Source organism: Etheostoma spectabile, chromosome 16 (assembly GCF_008692095.1).
Source record: "Etheostoma spectabile isolate EspeVRDwgs_2016 chromosome 16, UIUC_Espe_1.0, whole genome shotgun sequence".
Taxonomy (NCBI): Eukaryota; Metazoa; Chordata; class Actinopteri; order Perciformes; family Percidae; genus Etheostoma; species Etheostoma spectabile.
The window spans coordinates 17,780,321-17,801,991 of NC_045748.1; the positions used below are offsets into that span (position 1 = coordinate 17,780,321).

Here is a 21,671-nt window from a genome sequence, read left to right on the forward strand (position 1 = left end):
ATCAGAAGAAGGCTATGTGAAGCAAAGCTATCAGCTAGAAGACTCTGCAAAGTCCCATTGCTGAAAAAAAGACATTTACTAAATAGGTTGAAATTTGCCAAAGGACACATTCACTAGCCAAAGGAGAAATGGCGCAACATTCTGATGAGAGCAAAATTGTTCTTTTTGGGGGTAGGGGTTACAGACAGTTTGTCCGACAACCCCCATGCTCTGAATTCAAGCCACAGTACACTGTGAAGACATTAAAGCATGGTGGTGCAAAAAACATATTATGGGGATGTTTCTCATACTGTGGTGTTGGGCCTATTTATCACATACCAGGGATCATGGATCAGTTTCAATACATCAAAATACTTGAAGAGGTCATGTTGCCTTGTGCTGAAGAGTAAATGCCTTTGAAACAAGACAATGACCCAAAACACACCAGTAACCGAGCAAATCTTGGTTCCAGATGTACAAGATTGATGTTATAGAGTGGCCAGCCCAATCCCCGGACCTTAATCCCATATAACACTTGTGGGGTGACATCAAAAATGCTGTTTCTGAAGCAAAACCCAGTAATGCAGAGGAATTGTGGAATGTAGTTCAATTGTCCTGGGCTGGAATACCTTCACAGGTGCCAGAAGTTGGTTGACTCCATGCAACACAGATGTTAAGCAGTTCTCAGAAATAATGCTCATGCAACTAAATATTAGTGCAGTGATTGAAAGTAAAGCAAACCCTTGAGACATTTTTCAGTTTACATAGTAAATGTTTGAGTTTGTAAAAAAAAAAATGCAAATACTGCTATTTTTTTGAACAGCGTACTATTCTTTTTTTCTTCACTTTATGTAAGGGTAGAACACAAACTTGATCAAATTTGGTCATGTTTCGATTTGGAATTGAATGTGCAGTGTTTCCAATGCATTGATATTATGGAATTAAAAGCTGTTCTAAGGATTTATTCACTTTTTTTAAAAACACAATGCTATTATACTTAACACAACTGTATCTCTGCATGCATGTGTGCATGCTCCAGTATGCATCTCACCTACGAGCTGGGCAGGTTCTCGACACTGAAAGGTGCTCTTTTTGCCGTAGGTGGTTCCCTCAGGGAAGTTGAAATGGGCAGGATGAACATGGTATTTGTCTGGCAGCCCACAGTCCACAGGCTCACATGACACCTGTTTGTTCCACTTCCCATTTGCACAGGTCATAGTCACTGAAGAGTCCGACTAGATAACAAGACAAAATATCAAGTGAGTGTCAGATAGAGACAGATAGTTGCAGGCCTATTCTAGAGTAGGCTATCAGGCAGTCAGAAGGCTGACACATTTCCAGTGCTCAGTTCGTTGACAGGTTATAGAGAAGAGAATAACGACAAAGAAAAGGCATCCATTAGTCCTAAATAGGTAAGTGTGCTTTGACATGAACATTTATTTGCACATTGATGTGACAGATTGTTGTCCCACACACATCCAATAAATGTTAACCTTACAAAAATGACATCAGCAATACAGCACTCACTCCAACAAGTCTCCAAACAGTGTGTAACCTAACAAAGCTTTATCAGGCTTGGTTTACTCACTGTATGTCAGTAAGACTTACAGGCTACCCAGCAGCTCAAGTAACTGCTGATAGCATTTGTAAGGTCAAGTTGTGCCATTAAGACAACTGATATCCAACAACTGCACAATCAGCACTAACACAAAACAGATTGACTTTGGTGGAAGTATGACACATGCAGAGAGATAATCTTCCACAACTGGAATACCAACTCTGTTTATGTATCCCTTCTTTGAGTTTCTGTGTAATCATGATATTAAAAATTTGGTTAGATTCACTGAAAAGTTTGACATATGACTTTTACCAAACAACATTAAATGTAGGTAATGCCATGCAATCATTCAATTTGCTGTTAGGTGACAAACAATCAAAAAGCACAAACATTGTAAAATATAGCACATCAGTTTTGCAGACAAAATAGTACAATGACTGCAGTTTTTGCTAATGTAATTAAATGTGCTGCATGGCTTAGTGATTGACAGTAGTCGACTATGCAGTTGCAGGTCAACTGAAAAAACTGTGCAAGCTTCTCAAAATTGAGCTAGGCTGCCCCCCTTTTTTAAATGTACAAAGTGCATCCTGTGCGACTGGGTCCTTAAATGTTATTGGAATGTGGGAGGAAACTGGAGAACTCAGAGGAAATCCACACATGGGGAGAACATGAAAAATCTGCAAATAACAGACTCAGGCCAGGAGTCAAACCCAGCAGTGGTAACACCACTACTATGACAAACAAAGACTAGCTCAAGTCTACAGCACGATATAGTAGCTAGTATAATAAATTAACATCTGTTCCATTCACATCATGGACCTATCAGAGTATAGCCCCTGATTAGAAACAGCAGCCATTCAGGTTACTGCTGAAGGAGCTTTGACCTAGCAAAGTCTGACTGAGAGGCTTGCAAAGGCCACATCTTGCATTGTCACCAGAAATGTTTCCTGAACTTAGGTCTATTTCCTATTATAAATAGCTCTGATTCCTGTAAATTATTTGGCATGTGGTATACTTACAGAGATGAAACCAAAATGCAAAGCCACTGCATCATCCAAACCTCAACTGGTTTCATCCTCTTCCATTGCATAGCACCATGTAATGCAACAGGAATGCTTAAATTGATAGCAGTGCCAAAAAATATCACAACAAAGCTGTGAAAGCTCAATCATTTAGACGTTTTCCCTTTTAGTACAAATAAAGGGAAACCTGAGTTTTTAACATAAAAACTCTACCCCTGTTTTGGTTGACCTTAATTATCCACATCTTTTTAAAGATTGGCTAAACTTTAAGGCCACACAAGCTGGACTCAGTAAGCATTACACATCTATTGCTTCGTAACCTTCTCTCTGTTCCCATGCATTTCTATCTTTCATCTTGATCCCATTATATGATACTGAATAACAGTATCATGTTACCTCAAAATAAATAAGCTCCTTTCATAATTAGATATCCAACAAAGTAACATATGCATCACATGTGAGTGCCTGCTGAAAAATAACTGGGTGTAGAGTTGAATCAGTCAATCATGATGGGAAGTTGTGAACAAAGACTGCATGGAAGAAATGTGGAAGGATCTATTTAGCGTTAATGTGGGGACTGTAAATATGTGTGCAAATATAATGTTAAGTAAGTTTGTGAAATGGGTGTATGCATGTGTTAAGTTAAAGGTTTTGCCCACACGGATGCACGCAAACACATTCGGAGAAACACAGTCACATTTACGTACATCTGCCATGAGCTGTTTCTGCATTTAATCAAGCTCGTATCCCCAAGTGTGTAAGTGTATAAAGGGCTGTATGTCTGTGTGTAAATGTGTGGGAATTTTCCTTCCTATAAAAACTTTACAGTTTCTCTTCAAGAAGCAATTTTGACAATCATCAAGCCATACAGACAAATGAACTGACAGACTGACAGCCTCTTTCTTAATGTAACGGGCTTGCCTTATCTTGGATAGCACACAAACACATTAAAATGAAAAAAAAAGTATAGTAGTATCACACAGTTGTAAATAGATAGGTAGAGTTGTTTCAGTATTGCTTAGAAGTGGAATTCAGTATATGGAAAATACATATTTTCTGGTAGAAAAACAGTAGCACAAATGATTGTGGTCAAGAATGTGTTCAGAACAGTAATTTACAGCTGGGGTTTGGGTGTACTTAAAATCTAACAATACTCAGAAGTACATGAAGATCTAGGAGCCTTCATTTTTTGTTAAATGATAACCATGTCAGCCTAGACAGAGAGGATTTTAAACCAACTTGTATTTGTACTTGTACACTTTTTCCAGACATCTAAATGGTTACCAAACAGACATGGATTGCATGGGTGGCCTCTATAGCTTGACCTTTATCTCTGCAAAACAGCAAACTAAAATGTGTATTCATATGCTCACCTAATCAGGAGGAGCTTTGCTACATCACCTGGTACATGTCATATACTGTAACTATCAAATCCAAACTCAGCATCTACAAAGTCAGCAACTTAAGGAGCAACAGGGTTCCAATGTTAAAGGGCTCCGGCTGTGCTTTAAAAACTAGGATTACAACATGCTGCCTTTGCTCTCATTCATATTTAGCTTGAAGGCTTACAAGAATGAAGTCCAGTGCAGGTAACTGCTGCTGCTATGGCACTATTAGGAAACAATAGGACTCACAACAGCAGGGTTCTTCCATGAGGTAGGACAGTAAAATACAAGTACAAAGTACAAAAATAGCCTGAGTGACCTTAAAATCCGAGTGAAAACGAGTTTATGGCACTTCTAGCTTCTGTAATGAGACATATTTTTTGTGTGAAACCACTATTTGGTAGGCAAGAGTGATTGACCGGGACATAGTTTTAGTACCTGGCCATTTTATTTTTTTTATTTTTTATTTAAAGCCCCTGAAAACTTGATTTCAAATCAAGTATTCAGTTTCAAGTATTTTCTTGAACATTAAATACATGTTTCCACAACTGAATAAGAAACATTTTTTAATTATACTAAAACATCCATAGATATAGGTATTATTAATGTGAACACATTAAGCTGATTTGAGTTATAGTTTATTAATTCCAATGGTGATATTTGTCCTCTGCATTTGACTCATCCTTACTAGCTGCAGAGTAGCACCTAGGAATCAAATCCAGCAATCAAGCCAGTGCCTTCATGAAGGTCAAAGGCAAGACTGTTTCTATTACAGTACCTTACATGCATCCTTTGGAATGAGAGGAAACTGGAGCACCCACAGAAAAGCCATGCATTAGAACATCAGGAAGTCTACATCCAGGTGCCTATAAAACATTCACATAAAAGTCTTTCTTTAACTGAGTTGGCTGACTGCCTACTTGAATAATAATAAACAAAATAATATGTTTATGGCCCTTGAATTTATATTGGATATAATGGCTCAAATATTACCACGAGTTATTTCTAAATGTGTGTAACATTTTCCTCACTGCTTTGATAAGACCTGGAGAGAGGTCATTAAAAGAAAGTAGATTGGCGATCATTTTGTGGGCTGGAAATGGTGGTTCGATGGGCCTGTTCTATGTTCTATGGTGGACAGCTTTAACACATATAGAGTCTGTTAAAGGAAAGGCCAATGGGAAATTAAAATATTTTTTCAGTGCCAGTACTTAGTGTTCCCTAAACATTTCAAAGAGAGAAAAATAGGAAAAACAGACAGCAATAAAGCACACATAGAAATAAAGCAAGTGAAGGAAACAGATTTGTTGCTGAAGATTAAGTTATCTCTGAAGGTGGTGTTCCCAGAACCACTTTGACATCAGTGGAACAAGCATGTAATTGGGTAATGAAAGGATACAAGATTGTGCTTCACGCTGCACTTTTCAACATTTTTGCGGTGTCTTTATAAGCATGGCTGAAAAAAGAAGGGAATAAATAAATTAAGAGTTGTACAGGGGGGAGGGGATACTGAAAATCTGAGGTAAAGGTGTTTTTGTATTTCATTTTGCTACATTTTTGTTGTTTTTAAATAGGGTTTTCAACTATCATCTTAAGTGATGGGAGAAAGGTAGATGTCGAAAATGATAGTTTGCAGTGATCGGACAAAAACAACTTTAGTTTATAGTAAATGATACCCAGTGAGACTCTCTGTGTTCCAACTTACAAAGGCTTTCGGGAGGAAAATTCTACTGCAGCTGGAGGGACACACAACTTGTGAACAAAATTCCAGATATCACTCTTTAAGGATAAAAGACTGGACGTAAAACGGATCAACAAGCTTAAAAGGCACTCCCGCTATGGCAAACAGGGTTTAGATTCTGTTATGCTAATTATAAACATGATTCAGTCTGCACATGTAGTTTGTTGCATCAATTTTTTTTTGTGGCACGAACACTGAGCTCATTGATTTACTTGTCCTTACTGATATTACATTGCTGAGCTTAAAATGATTTTGGAGCTGAGGGAGACGATTTTGGCATTTTTTGCAGAGCATCATTTATTAAAATGTACCGCAAAATGCTAATTTGGAATTAAACCAACAAAACTGGCCAGATGTCTTTTAATGAAATAAATGGATGCAAAAAAGTTATTCATAAATAACAGATCCTCTAAATACCTTTGAACTGTCAGTCATCATTTGTGGCAAACCTTCTGAAATCCAAAAACTGATGTTTGGCACTGCCCTACTTTCTTTTCTATTGTCTCATGTCTCCCCATCACTCCACTTTCCTGCCTCTCCCTCTCTGAAAAGCATATTTTATAACTAAATGAATTGGCATTGATGACTAGCAACAAAAGTGCACTGTCAATCAAAATATAATGCAATTAGAAGTTTGTGCACCCAGCCCAGTTCTTCAGACTCATTAGTCCACAAGGTTAGTGCAGCCTCTTGGTCCCTGGTGCCAGTGCCCTCTCAGTCAGCCTGATGTGGGTTTACCTGCCGATTTAACTGCAACTGCTGAACAACCTTCACAGACAGTTTTCATGGTTGGAATAGAATAGAAGGTCTAAGACTGAAATGTTGCATTTTCGAAAGAAAACAATTCCTTGCGTAATTGTCAGTGTGAGGGATTCTTTCAAAACTCCTTATCTGCTATCTTCGGTCCCGTACTACGCATCTGCCTGACAAAAAGAGGAGTGCAAGAAGTTTTCCTACGTTGGAATACAGTGTAATATGTATGTTATTTTGTGTGTAAAATGAGCAGACATTTCCCCAGCGGAACTGACGGCCCATTTGCGACACAGGGGTTTGTGGATTGAAGCACCTACGTCAGGCACTCAAAAAACACCACACAAGCAAGCCCCTCTCTGTTTAACTGGGCAATTATCAAAGCTACAGGACCAGCCAAACTGCAGGCCAGGGAAAATGCAATCGTCTCAAAAATATATCCAAATATGATCCACAGATCCAAAATCATCCAGACAAGCTGCCCAGAAACTGAACTTTGATGAGCCCAGATGTTTAAAATGAGCTGCTGGAGTCAGCCGCCTCCTTGCTGTTGCGAAAGATCAAAGTAGAAGTCCTTGAAACGCCAGGCATCTATTATGTCCTTATGGCAGACAAGGATGAGTCAAAGCGTGACCTTGTAGCTGTTTGGGTGATTTATGTTCACACAGGAAAAGTTGTGTTCATAGACAGATGAGGTGAGGTGAGCGCAAGCAGTATTGACAGTTGATTAAATTAAATTACTTGACCCTTATGTGTGTGTTGGATTCAATTTTGATTGGGCCTCCGTTATGTCAGAAAACAAGGAAGGTTTGCATGTGATTCTAAAACAAACTTTTCTTCAAACCGTGCATGTCCACTGTAATACTTACAGGTGGAATTTGGTCTGTGCTCCATCAAAGGTGTCTGGGCACGTTAGCACATTCTTTGATACACTAAACAATATACAGAACAAGGTTTGTGGAAGCGCAACAAGAGCTCCATCCAGGACACCCGTGCTTGGTACCTGAGCAATGCGATGGAGCTCCAAATCCTGAGCAGTGAGCAAAATACTAACATAGGCTACTCAACGTAATATTGAAGTACCCTGCTCCAAGAAATACAAACAAAAAAGGGCATATTTTCTCGTCACATTTGGGAATTTATTTCAGATGAGCGATTTTACCAACATTGTCAGTCTCTAAGTGCATCGCCCTAACTGAAGCACTAAAAGAGAACTTTGCTCGGTTTAGAGACAATTCAGTGTCATTTGGGACAACAACCTGATGCAGAAAAAGCAAATCACGAGCTGGGACATCACAGCTTGTACCAGAGGGAGAACGCTCCCGGCAAGACTTGTGGGATATGTGGTCACAACTAGTTTTGGTAAATGGAACAAGTGTAATAAATGATGATGACACATCTGAAATGCTATCCTTGACAGACAGCTGGACAATCATTTCCAGGAAGATCAGTGTGGCATAATGAGGACAGCAGTAACTTTTCTCCCACAATTTAAGACATTTTCACACAAGGTGTCTCTGTGGATTCTCTGTGATCACTATCACATCTCGGTTGAGGATGCTGAATTACCAGTATTATTTGACCAACTGCATCGGAAAGTAGCCAATTGGCTGTAATTTCCACCCGTCATGGAAGAATTAGACATTTGTGTCCCTGGCATTTTTCCAAATCTCAACAAACTACTATTTTTCACTTCATATTTGCCCGTGAAGGGATTTTATTTTCCATTAAGTAATGGTGTGTTGTGTACAAGCCATATAAGCCAGATTGTTTATTTAAAATGAGTTGCTATTTTTTTCACACAGAAGATAAGTTCCACCAGATTTCATTGTATGTGGTTCATTCAATAGAAATTACGGAGTGTGTTGTTTTTTCTTAATTTAAACAATGCTAGACAGATTGTTTCCTTCCTTGTTCTGCCGATTTGTGTAAACAGCTGCTTGCTTTGCTGTTATTCGTGAGCTGACCATGGTACTGAAGCAACAATGGCTGTATTGAATGCACGAGGGATATGTTACAGTACATGCGATTACTGTCTGACTTATGCTATGTCACGCAGTATGTGAACACCTTTTCTACTATTTGGGTTTATGTTTAGTTGCCACTTACTACGGTAAAATGGTATGTGTATATGTGCATGTGTAAGTCTGAACAGGATTTAATAGACAGGTTTTTGTCTATACCATTGTGTACAGCCTTTATAGACTAGGCACAATTGGTTGAGCATGTGTATAGGCAGTGTTTTGCTGCAGAATATTGCAAAATACAACAGTCACTTGTTTTTCATTTTGTCTGTATGTTGTCCTTTTTTCTACTTCTAAGATTTTATAAAACTTTTTTTCTGGGAAAAGATAGCCCACCCACTTTTGTACTGGCCCACCCAAAATACAATCTCTGCCTAAGCCACTGGTGTGAATAAGGCCATTTAGTGAAAGATAGAGGGACAGCTGAACGACTTTGCGGTTTTAGAAACCATCCAATTATGACGAGTTACATATCCTGGCAACAGCCATGTGAGAGATGGGAGAAAGAACACATTGTTAAGGTCAGAATTCTGACAGAATACCAAAAAATCCCCCACCCCCTCTTTCAATAAGTAAAACTCTTCTCTCTGCCTCTCAAACATACAAACACACACACATATACAGATCCAGACTAAAATACACATAAAAACAAAATATACCTTGTTCTCTGAACCTCCTATCTCTCTGATGGAATAGATTAATAGATTGTCTTGCAGACTTCTTTACAGAGCAGGGGAGAAGGATGGAGCAGTTATATGGCCTTTACAGCAACTTGGCTCCAATCCAAAAGGTTTACAATGCAATGTCAACTACCCTGTTTGTTTGTTTACTTGTGGCGTGCACGCATCTGTGTGTATACTATATCTGTCCGCATCTGTGTCCTGTTTATTCATGAGATTGTCTGTACTTTACTGTATGTGTGTTGGTATCGACATGGAAGCATTTAATGTGTGCTGCTGTTAGGGAGCGGTAGCAAATCTCTGCCCTTTAACAGAGACTTCAATGTGTGTGAAATGAGCAGGGACTGAGCGAGGGAGGGAGAGGGAGCAGACGCTATGCAATGATGTCATCGTCCCGGTGGAGTAGCAATACAAAGTGACTGTTTGAGGTGATGGTGCAGCATTCTCAGCGAGAGACTAAACACTATTATGTCTGTGTACGGAATATGTGTGTGCGTGTGTGTGTGTGTGTGTGTGTGTGTGTGTGTGTGTGTGTGTGTGTGTGTGTGTGTGTGTGTGTGTGCATGCGTGCGTGCGTGCGTGCGTGCATGCGTGTGTGTGTGCGTGTGTGCGTGTGTGTTTGTAACAAGCCAGCGAAAGGAGGAGACTGGGGCGTCTCCACTTCTCAGTGCAGCACTTATCTACCTGGATGTTCATGATGTCACCCTCTCTTGAGGCTTGCAGTGCCAAGCCTAGTTTTTGCAGGTGACAAAATAAATGCAGATAGAGCAAAAAGAAAGTGTGTTTGCACTTCTCTCTAATGTGTACTTGAGTTTGCATGAATGTATGTTCATGTGTGCATTCACAAATGCATGTTTGCACAAATGTTCCCATATGCTGTAGAAATGCTTTTGCACTTAAGCGTTTGCATGTGTACATTTATGCATTCATGTCCCTTTTGTGCACTGAGCTATTTGACTGCCTGTGTGTTTAAACATGTGTGTAGCAGTGTATTTACCTGGCTTTTGATGATGTCATCATCCTGGTGGATTTGCAGGACATATCCAGAGTTGCAGTAGATGGTGCATCGGTCTCCATTGTAGAAGTGGCGGCCAGGGCTACTGCACTTGAGCTCTGCATTGCGGATTAAGGGTTCCTGGCAGTCGATGGCTTCGCACGAATAATGTACACAACTACGAGTGAGCGTGTGTGTGGGGGGGGAGAGGGGGGGCGGGATGGGGGGGTTGGTAAAAGAAAGTGAGAGAGGAAAAGAGACAGAGAGAAAGAAACTAAAACCCACATTTAAAGTCACAACCAAAGTAACGTTTGTGTAAGAAATAACACTGCAGACACACAAACATGGAAGCAGTCACACATTTGCTCACAAACAGAAAAGCCACGCATTGAGTCAACCACATCCATCCATCAATGACTGCTTAACATATCAAATCAATAAACCACATGGAGAAAGGACTGCCATATTTGTTGCACATGAAAGGGGTGTCTGTATGTGCACACATGGCAGACTGTAGTTTGTGAATTAAGAGGGACAGGATATATTATGTGCAGGCTAAAATGGCAGAGTTTGGCCACAGCTTTATGTTGGTAGCCTGATGGAGAAGGCATTTAATGGTTTTGGAAGGCTTGGATGCCCAGTGCACCTTTTTACAATAGTCCACATTCTACAGTATAGTGTTTCCTTATGAAGCCAATGAGGAAAGAGGGAAAGGTATGGGGGCACAGACAGAGAATGAAAGAAAATACAGGTCTGCAGAAATATTGTTAAACTCAGTCCTGTGAGAATAGAATCTCTAATTTGCTATTTTCATTTATTTCTTTTCTTGCAGACAGAAAAATGCTTTTTCATATCATTATTCCTTATGTCCTTCCTTTTTCTACCTTACTGCCCCTACCACTATAACACTCAGAAAAGACGCTGTATTAAAGTAAATAAAAGTTATAGGGAAGAAAAATATTGTAATCTTAGATTAAAATGCTAACAAGATGCTAAGATGAGCAGGCGAAGACTGTTTATAAAGCACGAGAGTAGCAGTCCCTTACGTCAAGGCTTTTTGAGGACAAACTGAAGCCTAGAAGTCTCCTCTGTGGCCACTTTGGCTCGGAACAAAATCTCTTGAATCTCTCTGGAATTTCTGACATAAATTACAATTAACTACCTGTAAAACTATCCTCCTCCCTAGCAAATGAGAAGTACAGTATCCAGCACAATAGAATAGTATAACAAAAAGAAGATGAAAATTTAAAAAACAGAACCCCAACAATTCTCAATGTAAGAGGTGATAAGTGAAAAGAAAATAGTGCAAAAAAGAGAAAGGGGAAATCATACATGTGCATGTGTTTGCAGAAAAGCATGGAATATAAAACGGAGTCATGTTAATAGCTCCTGTTGTTAACAACTCAGGGAAAAAGGGATGTGGTGTTTTGTGGAGGCATAAGTATTACTGGAAATGTGCTGCTCAGCCCAGGAGAATGACAGAGTGAAAGCTGGAGCAGGAGGCACAGAAAAGGGAGAATTCAGGAGAAGGATATGGCAAACAGTTGGAGGGAAAGGAAGATGACCTGAAAGTAAAGGATAAGAAGCATGGGATAACATATGATGAAGGGGAGGACAAGGAGAGATGTGGAAAAAGCAGGGGGAATGGTAATAAGGAGGAAGTGAAAACGTAATGAGGTTAAATGGAGAAGACATTTGGATAGTGGGTATAGACGACAGAATGCAGATGATAACTTGGAGTCCATTGAAGAGAAGAAACAGATCAGTGACATAAAAAGACAACGAGGCCGAGCCAGGATTCTTTACTGATGTTGTAAAGACAGACCGGTAAATAATAACTGATTGTAATACTATATCATAATATTCACTTTGTAGTGTGTTCAAGTCAAAACTTCTAAAGAGAAGTTGGCATGTCTAGTTGACTTACCATCATAAAAAACTGGAATTAGATGAAGTGGAGACAATATGAAAGAAAGGAAAGTTATAGAGAACTATAGGAGAAAGCAACTCTGTGTTTGTGGTAACAAACAATTTCCTGGCTGGTGCAGATACACAGCAGTTTTAATCTATTTAGGTGCTCTTGGATGTCTCACTGGCACACAAAAGCCACAAACAGCTCTATCTTTCTGCACAGACCGCCGACAATCCATTCTTTTTGTTTATTAGCGCATTTCTTGTTGAAAGGGTTGTGGGAGCATCATCAGTATGAATTGCCTCATGCATGACAGTGGTGTGGAAATTGGCAAATTGTGACTCCTTGTGTGTGTGGTCTGGTTTAACTATGTTTGTAAGGAGGGACTTGACATCATATGGTTAGTCGTTAAAATTAAAGGTGCTGGAGACTCAAAAACTGGGAATTTGTAGCTAAATTTGATGTAAACTCTTTTTTCTGTCCTTACAAACAGATCGTAGAAATGTTAAAGGCTTAATAAACATACATTTGATTATCTTTATTTGCTGTTTCAGATTCTAGGTTTTCAGCTGTTACGAATTGCTGTCATACACAAAACATTTTTCCAAATTTGGAATACTGCTCAACCCTGGGCAGCACTTTTAATGCCTGATTGATGACAGGTCGTTTAGTTAATAAGTAGTTAGAGTTGTAAAAATAGTGAGTGACAAACTCAATGTAGTGCTGTTCAATGTAAAAAATTATTATAGGAAAAACATGTCCATTTTGGCATGACTTTAAAAAAAAATGGCCATTTGTATGCAGTGTGCACTTTAGCCGAACTCAATACAAACTGGGGTGGTAAACAAGATTTAGTGCTAGAGGTAGCAGCTTTATTGTTGGAAATTTGCAGAGCTGAGCAACAGGTCCAAATTAATTGCAAATTTCCAGTGATATTATATTTGTTCCCGAGAGTGTTTTACTGTTATAGCTGTAGCTTTGGGCAAACCTCTAACATTAAACAGCTTGTTGGCATCATTAATTAACGATTGCATCTCCCTCTCTCTGGCTCACATACGCACACAAACACAGCTTTTAGCATCTCTTGTCTCTTCTCTTCTTTTTGTCTTGTGTGTGGTCTTCACTATATCCCTTTCACACCTTGCCTGAAAGACTGGAACTCTTTCAATAACAATTAATATTTAATTACTTCTCCATATATTTGATTGTACTGCTGCCACATCTGTCCATCCTGGAAGAGGGATTCCTGCTCGGTCCTTCTTTTGTGGGTTGTGTATACTTGATCCCGACTGTGTCGACTATAAAATACTTATTTTGACATTCATGTATTTTTTTTATTTTTTATTTTTTACATTATTTAATGTTTTGACGACCATCACAACCACAAGAGGTCTTTAAGCATATGGTCATAAATGTGCACAAAAAATATTAGGCTGATAGGTGCAGTAGTACGCCAGATTAGCTACGGACAGACAAATATGCACATGCACACAACCGAACGAATGATCCCGGCGGACATAATAACAGTACTGACAAGTTACTTATGACTGTAACAGATTACTTTTGGTACTCCCATGTATACCTTTATAGAGCTTTGGAAAAAATATGACTCCAAATCGAGTTTTCTGTACCTTTAAGTCAAAGGGTTGTGCAAGTTGTTCATGCATATCTGCATGTGATTGCATGCTTGTTTGCACGTACTTGAATGATTTCATGTGCATGTCTTTGGTTGTGATGTGTGTGTAAAATGCCGGCCTCATATTGTTATCCATATCCCTTTTTCTCAGCCTCACCTCTGGCCTGTGGGGTTGTAGATCTCATTGCTCTGGCAACCACTTATAGTGATAGGGTCGAAGGACTGGAAAGAGCGCAGGCCTACTCCGGAAACGGCCACAAGGCGAGAGGCAAACATGACCAGGATAGCCTTGGTGTGGTAGAAGGCCACTGACAGGTCATGGTTCACTGGGATCACTAAAGGGTTGGTGCGGCAGCTGAGACGCCACTCACCTGCGAAAAGGATATTGGGTATTGACAAAAGACAAAGAGAAAGTTGTATTGAGATTGAGATGTGGGAAGTAGGGGATGAAAGCAGAGATCAGAAGAATTCAGGTCTGCAATGTTAATCAAACCTTAAAAGTGAATTAGGAGTGAAGAAAAGGCTGGAAGAGGGGTCTAAACAGCATGCTGGTGTTGAAAGAGTGATACAGTGTTGCGCATGTTGTGTCATGAACTTGAGGGGGCTTCCCTCTACATGATATCTGCTCAGCTATAACAAGCTCTAGTTAGGTACAGTAGGTAAAGTTCCTTTGGGCTGAGCTTTCCACTCTGTCATTGTTACTGGAGGTGAATCAAGTGGGTTGCAATTTAAAAGTACAAAAGACAGTTCTCACCAAGACTATGGATACCCTCCTTGGTGTCTACCAGCTGAACAGTGATGTTACACTGAGTCTGGTCAAGGTAGCCGGTACCATCGGCAGCCAGATGTATAATCACTGCTGCTGCCACCATGGGATGAGAAAAGTGGGCCTGAATGAAGGAAAACAAAAAAGTTAAGTACACATTTTTAATAACTGGACTCTACTGTGTCCACTTTCTTAGAGGAGTAATAGCTAAGGTTGAAGTTTTTCTCTTAGTTTTTTTCTAATTAGAATTATGTTTCATGCACTATATGCAATGTCAAATTGGTGCATAATTCTTCTTCTTTTGCTCTTCAAGTTGCTGCCATAATGATGCCATGTTGTTTTAATGCACTTCAGGTGTTTCAGATAGTTCTTACCTTGAGCCAATAGTTAGGATATCCCCAGGTTGGCTCATGAGCCTCACTACAGGGGAACCATGCATACTGGGACACTCCATCTGATAGATCAAACACCTTGGACTGACAGGTCTAGGGAAGCATAAGAGAAAAAGAAGGAAAGTGGGTATTTTTGGATTTCCTGGCAATGCAGCTGGATTCTTGTGATATCATGAGATCACGTGAGAATCGCTGGGTTGCGTGATCACACATAAATTTATTTCGTTTGTATCCAAACCGCAGTGATTCCAACCAATCAGCGACCTGTGAGGAGCTACCGTCAGCTACAGGCATGGTATGTGTGTCGACATGAAGAGGAGGCTATTCGTTCAAAACAACAATACCTGCTCCTATAGAGGTTAACTCTATGGAAAAGATGTTTTGGCTCTTCTCCGTATTGGCTTTGGCAAGAATTTGAGTTTGAGAGTTTGTTTAGGATGCTTCTTCCAATCACCTGCCAAGCCTTTGTTGAAAGTGCCTGCCCTTTTCCAAACAGTTTCCAATGCCTGATTCTCAGAACCTGTCATGTGCCATACGCCCCATGTCCCTCCTACTTGTCCTTTTTTCTGCCTTGTAGTCTTTGTATGTTTTTGAGTACTCACCTTGTACTGCCTTGTTAAACCTTGTCATGCCACACCTGCCCACTAGAAGCCCTTAGAGAGTTTTCATGATCCCGTGCAGCACTGAATTAGTCACCTGTGTCACACAGTTGTACCGCATTTACTCAGACTCTAATCTCTTTACATCCAGATTTTCACTGATCTTTTTAAATGATAAAAAGTCAAACTTTTCTATACCTTCGCAGTGTGATAATAAGAATCCACAACATTGAAATGAAATACTGTACCTTGAAGCAACTGTCTAATGTAAGTAACATGAGACAGAATAGAGTGAACAATCGGACATTTCAATCTGACAAAATGGTGATATTGATTAATACTGCTTCAAAATACTGTATTCTGTCAATTGATATGACAAATTCCAATCAAACTGTCAAGTGCAATTTAATTTAACTCTGACATGCGTAATAAAGTGATATGGTGTATTCCCAGAGGCTGTTGAATATGGCACTGGGTGAAAATGCCACTACACTCAACGCAACCAGAGATCGGTCCTACCACAGAAGAAAATGGGGGTATGTATGTTATAGTGATACCACCAAAAATCTAAGCCAAAACAGCTTAAGCATGGTGATTGGCTACTCAACCTCTCACTTTACCACTCTCTCATCCTATTGGAAGCAGGTAGGATAGAACTTTAAAAGGACAAGGAATACAACTGAATAAAAAATGGCATTAGTATCCAGTCATCGTAAATTCTGCAATGACAAAGTCACCTCATTACTGTGGCTTAGTTGACATACTGAAAAAGACCCTCTCTAGGATTTGTGTAGTACACATTATCACCCATGTGGGATTGGGAGAAAACAGGGATGAGATGATGCTGACTGTCATTATAATTAAAAGGAAGAAAAAGTGACAGAGAGGCAGAAAAAGATGATAGACACATTGGTAAAAGACTATTGAGTAATATATAACACAGCCAAAGGGCAGCAAGGGCACATACCCAAGGACGGTGAGTTTTGCTCACTGCCCTGAGCTAGTGAAATGAGACACCAGTAACATGAGAGTCTTGCTAGAGAGGCTACTGTAAGATTCCGCCACCGTGGAAAGCTTGCCAGACCAGCTATCTGTCCATATATCTGTCCCCTGGATCTGTTGACGTGACCTTTCTGCTCAGAGCTGAAGTGGCAGAAATAAGACATGCAGGTGACATACACCTGAGATCAGTTGCCATGATACTTTGTCCCAACTTGAGTGGAGCTGTGTAGATCTCCTTTTTGTTAATGACATAGATGAAATAACTAAATTGAAGGTTAATTTTAGTTTGGTAAGTGCAAGGACGACCTAGAGCCCAACTCTGATGTTGGTCTGGGCTTGAGTTAGCCAATCAATTAAAAGCTGCTACTAAATTAAAGTCAAGAAGAGCTGGATTCCAATATTACCCTTTTTCTGGCAGAGAACATGACAATTCCCTTTCCACATACAAACTGATGACTTATCTATGTAAACACAGGTGGCACTAGCTACTGCCCTCATTCTTTCCCCCTCATCTCCTGGTGTTCTTTTCTAACAACCCACTCTTCGAGACTCAAGCAAACACCCCCATAAAGCACCAAACCAGTGGGAGGCAATTCACAAGTCCCCCATGGTTCTTTACATTTCCTCCACCCTCCTCCCAATGCAATGGCAAGAGTCAAAGCACTCGTGGTGGTGATAGTAATACATTTTTACACCTATCCAGGACTCAACCGAGCAAGGCTACTTTGTTTCCACAAATTCTGATTTTGTCCATTCATCTATCCATCCATCCATCAATACCCAGTTATCTTTTCAGTGTCAAAATGATCTGGGCCATCACACATTGGGCGAGAGGCTGGGAAGACCCTGGACAAGTTGTTAGTCTATCACAGGGCTGACACACAGAGACAGACAATTATTCTGGAGGAAGAAAACAGAGCACCTGATGGAAGCCCATGCAAGTATGGGAAAAACATGCAAATTGTAGAGGCCGGCAAGCCAGCCAGCCAGCTTTAGAAGCGAGCTTTTAAATTGTATTAATTTTAATTTTACTTTTAATCTTTTGGTTAAGTGTGATCTGGCACAGGGGCTATCTTAGTTGTCAACATTAATCTACAGGCTCAGGTCCACGAACCCAAATATAAATCCTTTGTAAAACAATGTTAAACCTAGCAAACCTTTTTTTATCAGAACTTCAGCCATGCTCTTTCTCCTTCATGTGTCAGTGTCAGATGTTTTCTTCAAATGTTTAATCTTTGTGTACCGCTTACATTATGGACTTTGTAATCAGGTAAATTCACTTTCCTTTATGTTCAAATATTGAGATCTATTTGAAACAAAATAACTTGCCTTCCTTGCAAAACAGTAACAACAAACCCTTGAGACGAGTTGAACTTCTTAACTCAAACAAACAAACAAACAAACAAACAAACAAACAAACAAACACACACACACACACAATTCACACACACACACACACCACACCCACCACACTCACACCACACACACACACACACACACACACACACACACACACACACACACACACACACAATCTTAATTTGTACCAGCTGGCTAGTAAGACTGGCAGACAGCAGCCAAAACCCTGGTCTGTAGACACAAACCATTGTTTGTAAATCATTACTTCAGATAAAAGGAGAGTTAAGTGTCTTTAGCAAAGGGGAAACCGGACAAAGGTGATGCTAAAGTGAGTGCAACCGTCAGCCTCACTAGCCTGAAAATATGGCTGTACTGTAAAAACAATCATTAAGAGCGTAAGGCAAAACATAAACTTGGAAAGAGGGAATAGGAGAGTGCCGCTGTTAGAGTAATGACAATAATAATGGCCCTAATGTACCTTAACCACAGTCCTTTCCCTTGTGATGGAGATATAGTGCCAGGTTGACGTTAGGTCACAGAGCACATATCCATGTACATACACATACACAGGCTGAAACACAAACATACCCACATGCTACAACCTCCTTGGCTCAAATACTGATGTTAAAGCCTCCAGATTGTCAAAATGGTCTATCTTGGATTGAAATCAATAAACCTTGCACACACACATGGGCCATATGTTCATGGAAGACTAGTGAGACACTCAGACATTTAGGAGGCCCTATAAAAGGTCCTCCCCGTGTTTTCTGACACGCTATAAAGCCATGCCACACCTTATTGGGTCATAAATTAAAGGATTTACTTTTATACATTAACTAGCAAATATTTCTGTTTCAATGTCTTGACAATTGACTTGTGGTTTAAATATATTAACTCAGTTTCAATTGTTAAGGTGATGCAGCAAAAAAATTGGTTTTGTTTTTTTATCTGTAGGTTTTTGTATTCAGCATGAAGCTTACAAATTATGTAAGTATGAAACTTTGGTAATGTATTGTTGAGTTGTGAAGTGGTAATCATAAGAGGCATCGGTTCACACAGACAGACGTAAGGATGCCATCATAATGTCTCACATACTATGAGCCATGTACAGTATGTATGTTTGTATGTATGCATGTATGAAGTCTGCAAAACAAATTACTGGTAGATATCAGTGGACTAGCTTGTAAGACCCTTTTTTTGTCAGGACTGTTATAAATATATCTTTATAAACCAACTTCACACACTCTCCCTTGCCTACAAAAAGTTCCCACTTTCCAAAAATGATTCCAACCCCATCGTCTTAAGTCTCGATATTGTTTTTTTGCCATTATTCCATCACTCACTTTAGCAATCAACATAATCACTACAGCAGTTAAGCTGTTCATTCATTTTGCATGATCCATCTAATTACTTTATTTGACTCAGTGTGAGCACTGGTGCGCCAGGAGTCGAGGATACCTGCTGAGCATTTCAGAGTTTATTGTTTGTTTCAGATTGTGTTGTATGCCTCAGTAAGGTCAGTCAGTTACCGTTTTTTTCTGGAGAGGTGGAGATTTTTGACGGTTGTAAATTAAAAATAAAAACAATTTCCCAATATTTATCCTGTCATGACACCTCCTAAAATGTGTTTATTTCCATCAAAAGGTATTTCTTTTCCCTATTTTCCATTCCTTCCTCTCTCTACTGTACATGAATTTGAAGCCTGAGCATGGGTAGCAGGAGTGAGCATCTGTGAGGCATTTGTGGACAGAAAGAGCAACAGAGAGAAACTAGTATGAGTTTCCAAGCACCATCCCAAGGTTTACTGGAATGCTGGTGAGAGCCTGGTATGTGATGTAATGTCCTGTCACCCAGCCCCACCCATACCCACTGAAGCTCACTGTCTCATTGGTCCAGGGCTAATGATGGGCCACTTCCATGGCCTACTGAGAATGGGGTTGTAAAAGTTAGTGAGAGGGTGCAATTATGCAGTTTACCTATCACACTCTCATCAGAGCGGACATGAGCAGTGACTGGGTGGTAGAGAACATGGACCACAAACTAATGTATAGGGATTGGTGAGTGTAAAATACCAGCAAGTTGAAAACAGATGGAACTGCGGAGAATATAAATGTCCCTCAGTCAATGGCCCCCTATGCTCAATAAAAGAGGGCCAAAAACCCTGCATATTAACAGCTTGAAAATGTTATGGGGGGGTCATCAGTGCCATGAAAAAAATACACCAGTCACAATGAGGTTTCCACATGGCAGAACCACAATAATTATTGAAACGGGAAAAGTAAAAGGGGAAAAAGGAACGCCATCCCAGAGGTTTCTTTTAAATGTTACCTCACGCTTATGTCACTGGCGCTGTGCCTGACGAGGGCTGTGTGGTTTGGGGGAACATTGGTGGGAGAGACCTTGCCAGAAAAACTGGCCTTCCTGTGCTGCAACAGCTCGGCTACTGTATGAGCTTTTGTTTTTGTGGGCATGCACATGTGGGGGTTTCAGATGTGCGACGATATGTGGAAGTTTTGTCAGTTTGTTTGCATGTACTGTATATTTAAAGGAAAATGTGTGTAAATGCATATGTTTCCTCTGCAGCAGTCCTTATAGTATGCGTGTTTCCCCACTGAGATGCACAAACACACACTGCTTGTTTTTTGGGACGTTGGACAAATCTGGGCCAGTCCTTGTTTCCTTGTTTTTACCGACCAGAATAATTATAATAAAAAACAGTAGCCCTTTTCTCCCTCTCTTTGCCATTTAAAGTATTACTCACCTACAGATGAATGTGGTTATTACTTCAGACCCCATGCAAATGCTTGTATATACTTCAGACCTCAAATATATATATATATATATACATATATATATATATAAATATATATATATATATATAGGCAATGTCTTGCAGCGTGAGAGGACTAAAATGTTATCCCTTCTGTTGCTTATGTATAATTAAGGGGAGTGTTCTCCAGGGGTGCCCAGGGGTTGCGTCAGAGATTGCCTGGGCAGCATCCCTCTCTAGAGAAATCACCTGGCTTGCTGTTTGATCTTAAAGGTTAAATGCACATGCACACTCCCTACTTACACAGAGTCATTGCCTGTATGTACATGTGCAGGCTGTTTGCCTTTACGTACATAAACACACACACACACACACACCACACACACACACACACCACACAGCGGCCCACACCCACAACACACACACACACACACACACACACACACACACACACACACACAGGTTAGTTGCTAGGGCCAGTTCTCCAATCCAATCCCCCTAGAGCAAGTTGAGCTGGCTCACCATATTCCACGGTGTGGTAGTGGGGGAACATTATGTTCTGCTCCACAAAGACAGCAGTAGTACATTTCAGCCCCCTACGGACCTGCCCTATAATCCTGCATGGAGTCGGCACTGTGAGTGTGTGTGCTTGCCTGTATATCTCTGTCTGACTGGGTACCTGTGTGTGAGCTTGATCAGGAAAGAAAGGAGATCTTTTAAATAAGCTGATGCCACCTTACTTTATTCACAAGTAGAGATGGAAAGTAACAAAGTACAAATTCTTCGTTACTGTACTTACGTAGATTTTTCTGATATTTTAATTTTACTTTACTATTTTTTTGTGGCAACTTTTTACTTGTACTCCTTACATTTTAAAACAAATATCATTATTTTCTACTCCTTACATTTTATAAAATTGGCTCGTTACTTTAGTTTTAGACAAAAGGTTGTCTATCAGGTGTGATTGTGAGTGCTTGTTAGAGAATAGCGCGCACACGCGCCTTACACAGTGAGCGGGCGCACGTGCCACACGGAGATAAAAGTGAGAGAAAATAAAAAGAGACTAGCTGTCCGGAGGATAATCAGTTGAGATTGTGTGTGT

At 40.1% G+C, this 21,671-nt stretch overlaps 1 protein-coding gene across 2 annotated transcripts in view; it reads right to left on the reverse strand.

Moving 5' to 3' along the window:
• Positions 1-21,671, reverse strand: part of pappaa (pregnancy-associated plasma protein A, pappalysin 1a) — an 88,928-nt gene that overhangs the window by 23,548 nt on the left and 43,709 nt on the right. For both annotated transcript variants that reach the window (XM_032540393.1, XM_032540392.1), the window contains exons 11-15: positions 14,822-14,932; positions 14,436-14,571; positions 13,839-14,052; positions 10,137-10,311; positions 1,031-1,214 (exon numbers count right to left, since the gene is read on the reverse strand). In XM_032540393.1, coding sequence (XP_032396284.1) covers positions 1,031-1,214; positions 10,137-10,311; positions 13,839-14,052; positions 14,436-14,571; positions 14,822-14,932 — 820 coding nt within the window. The remainder of the gene's footprint in view (positions 1-1,030; positions 1,215-10,136; positions 10,312-13,838; positions 14,053-14,435; positions 14,572-14,821; positions 14,933-21,671) is intronic.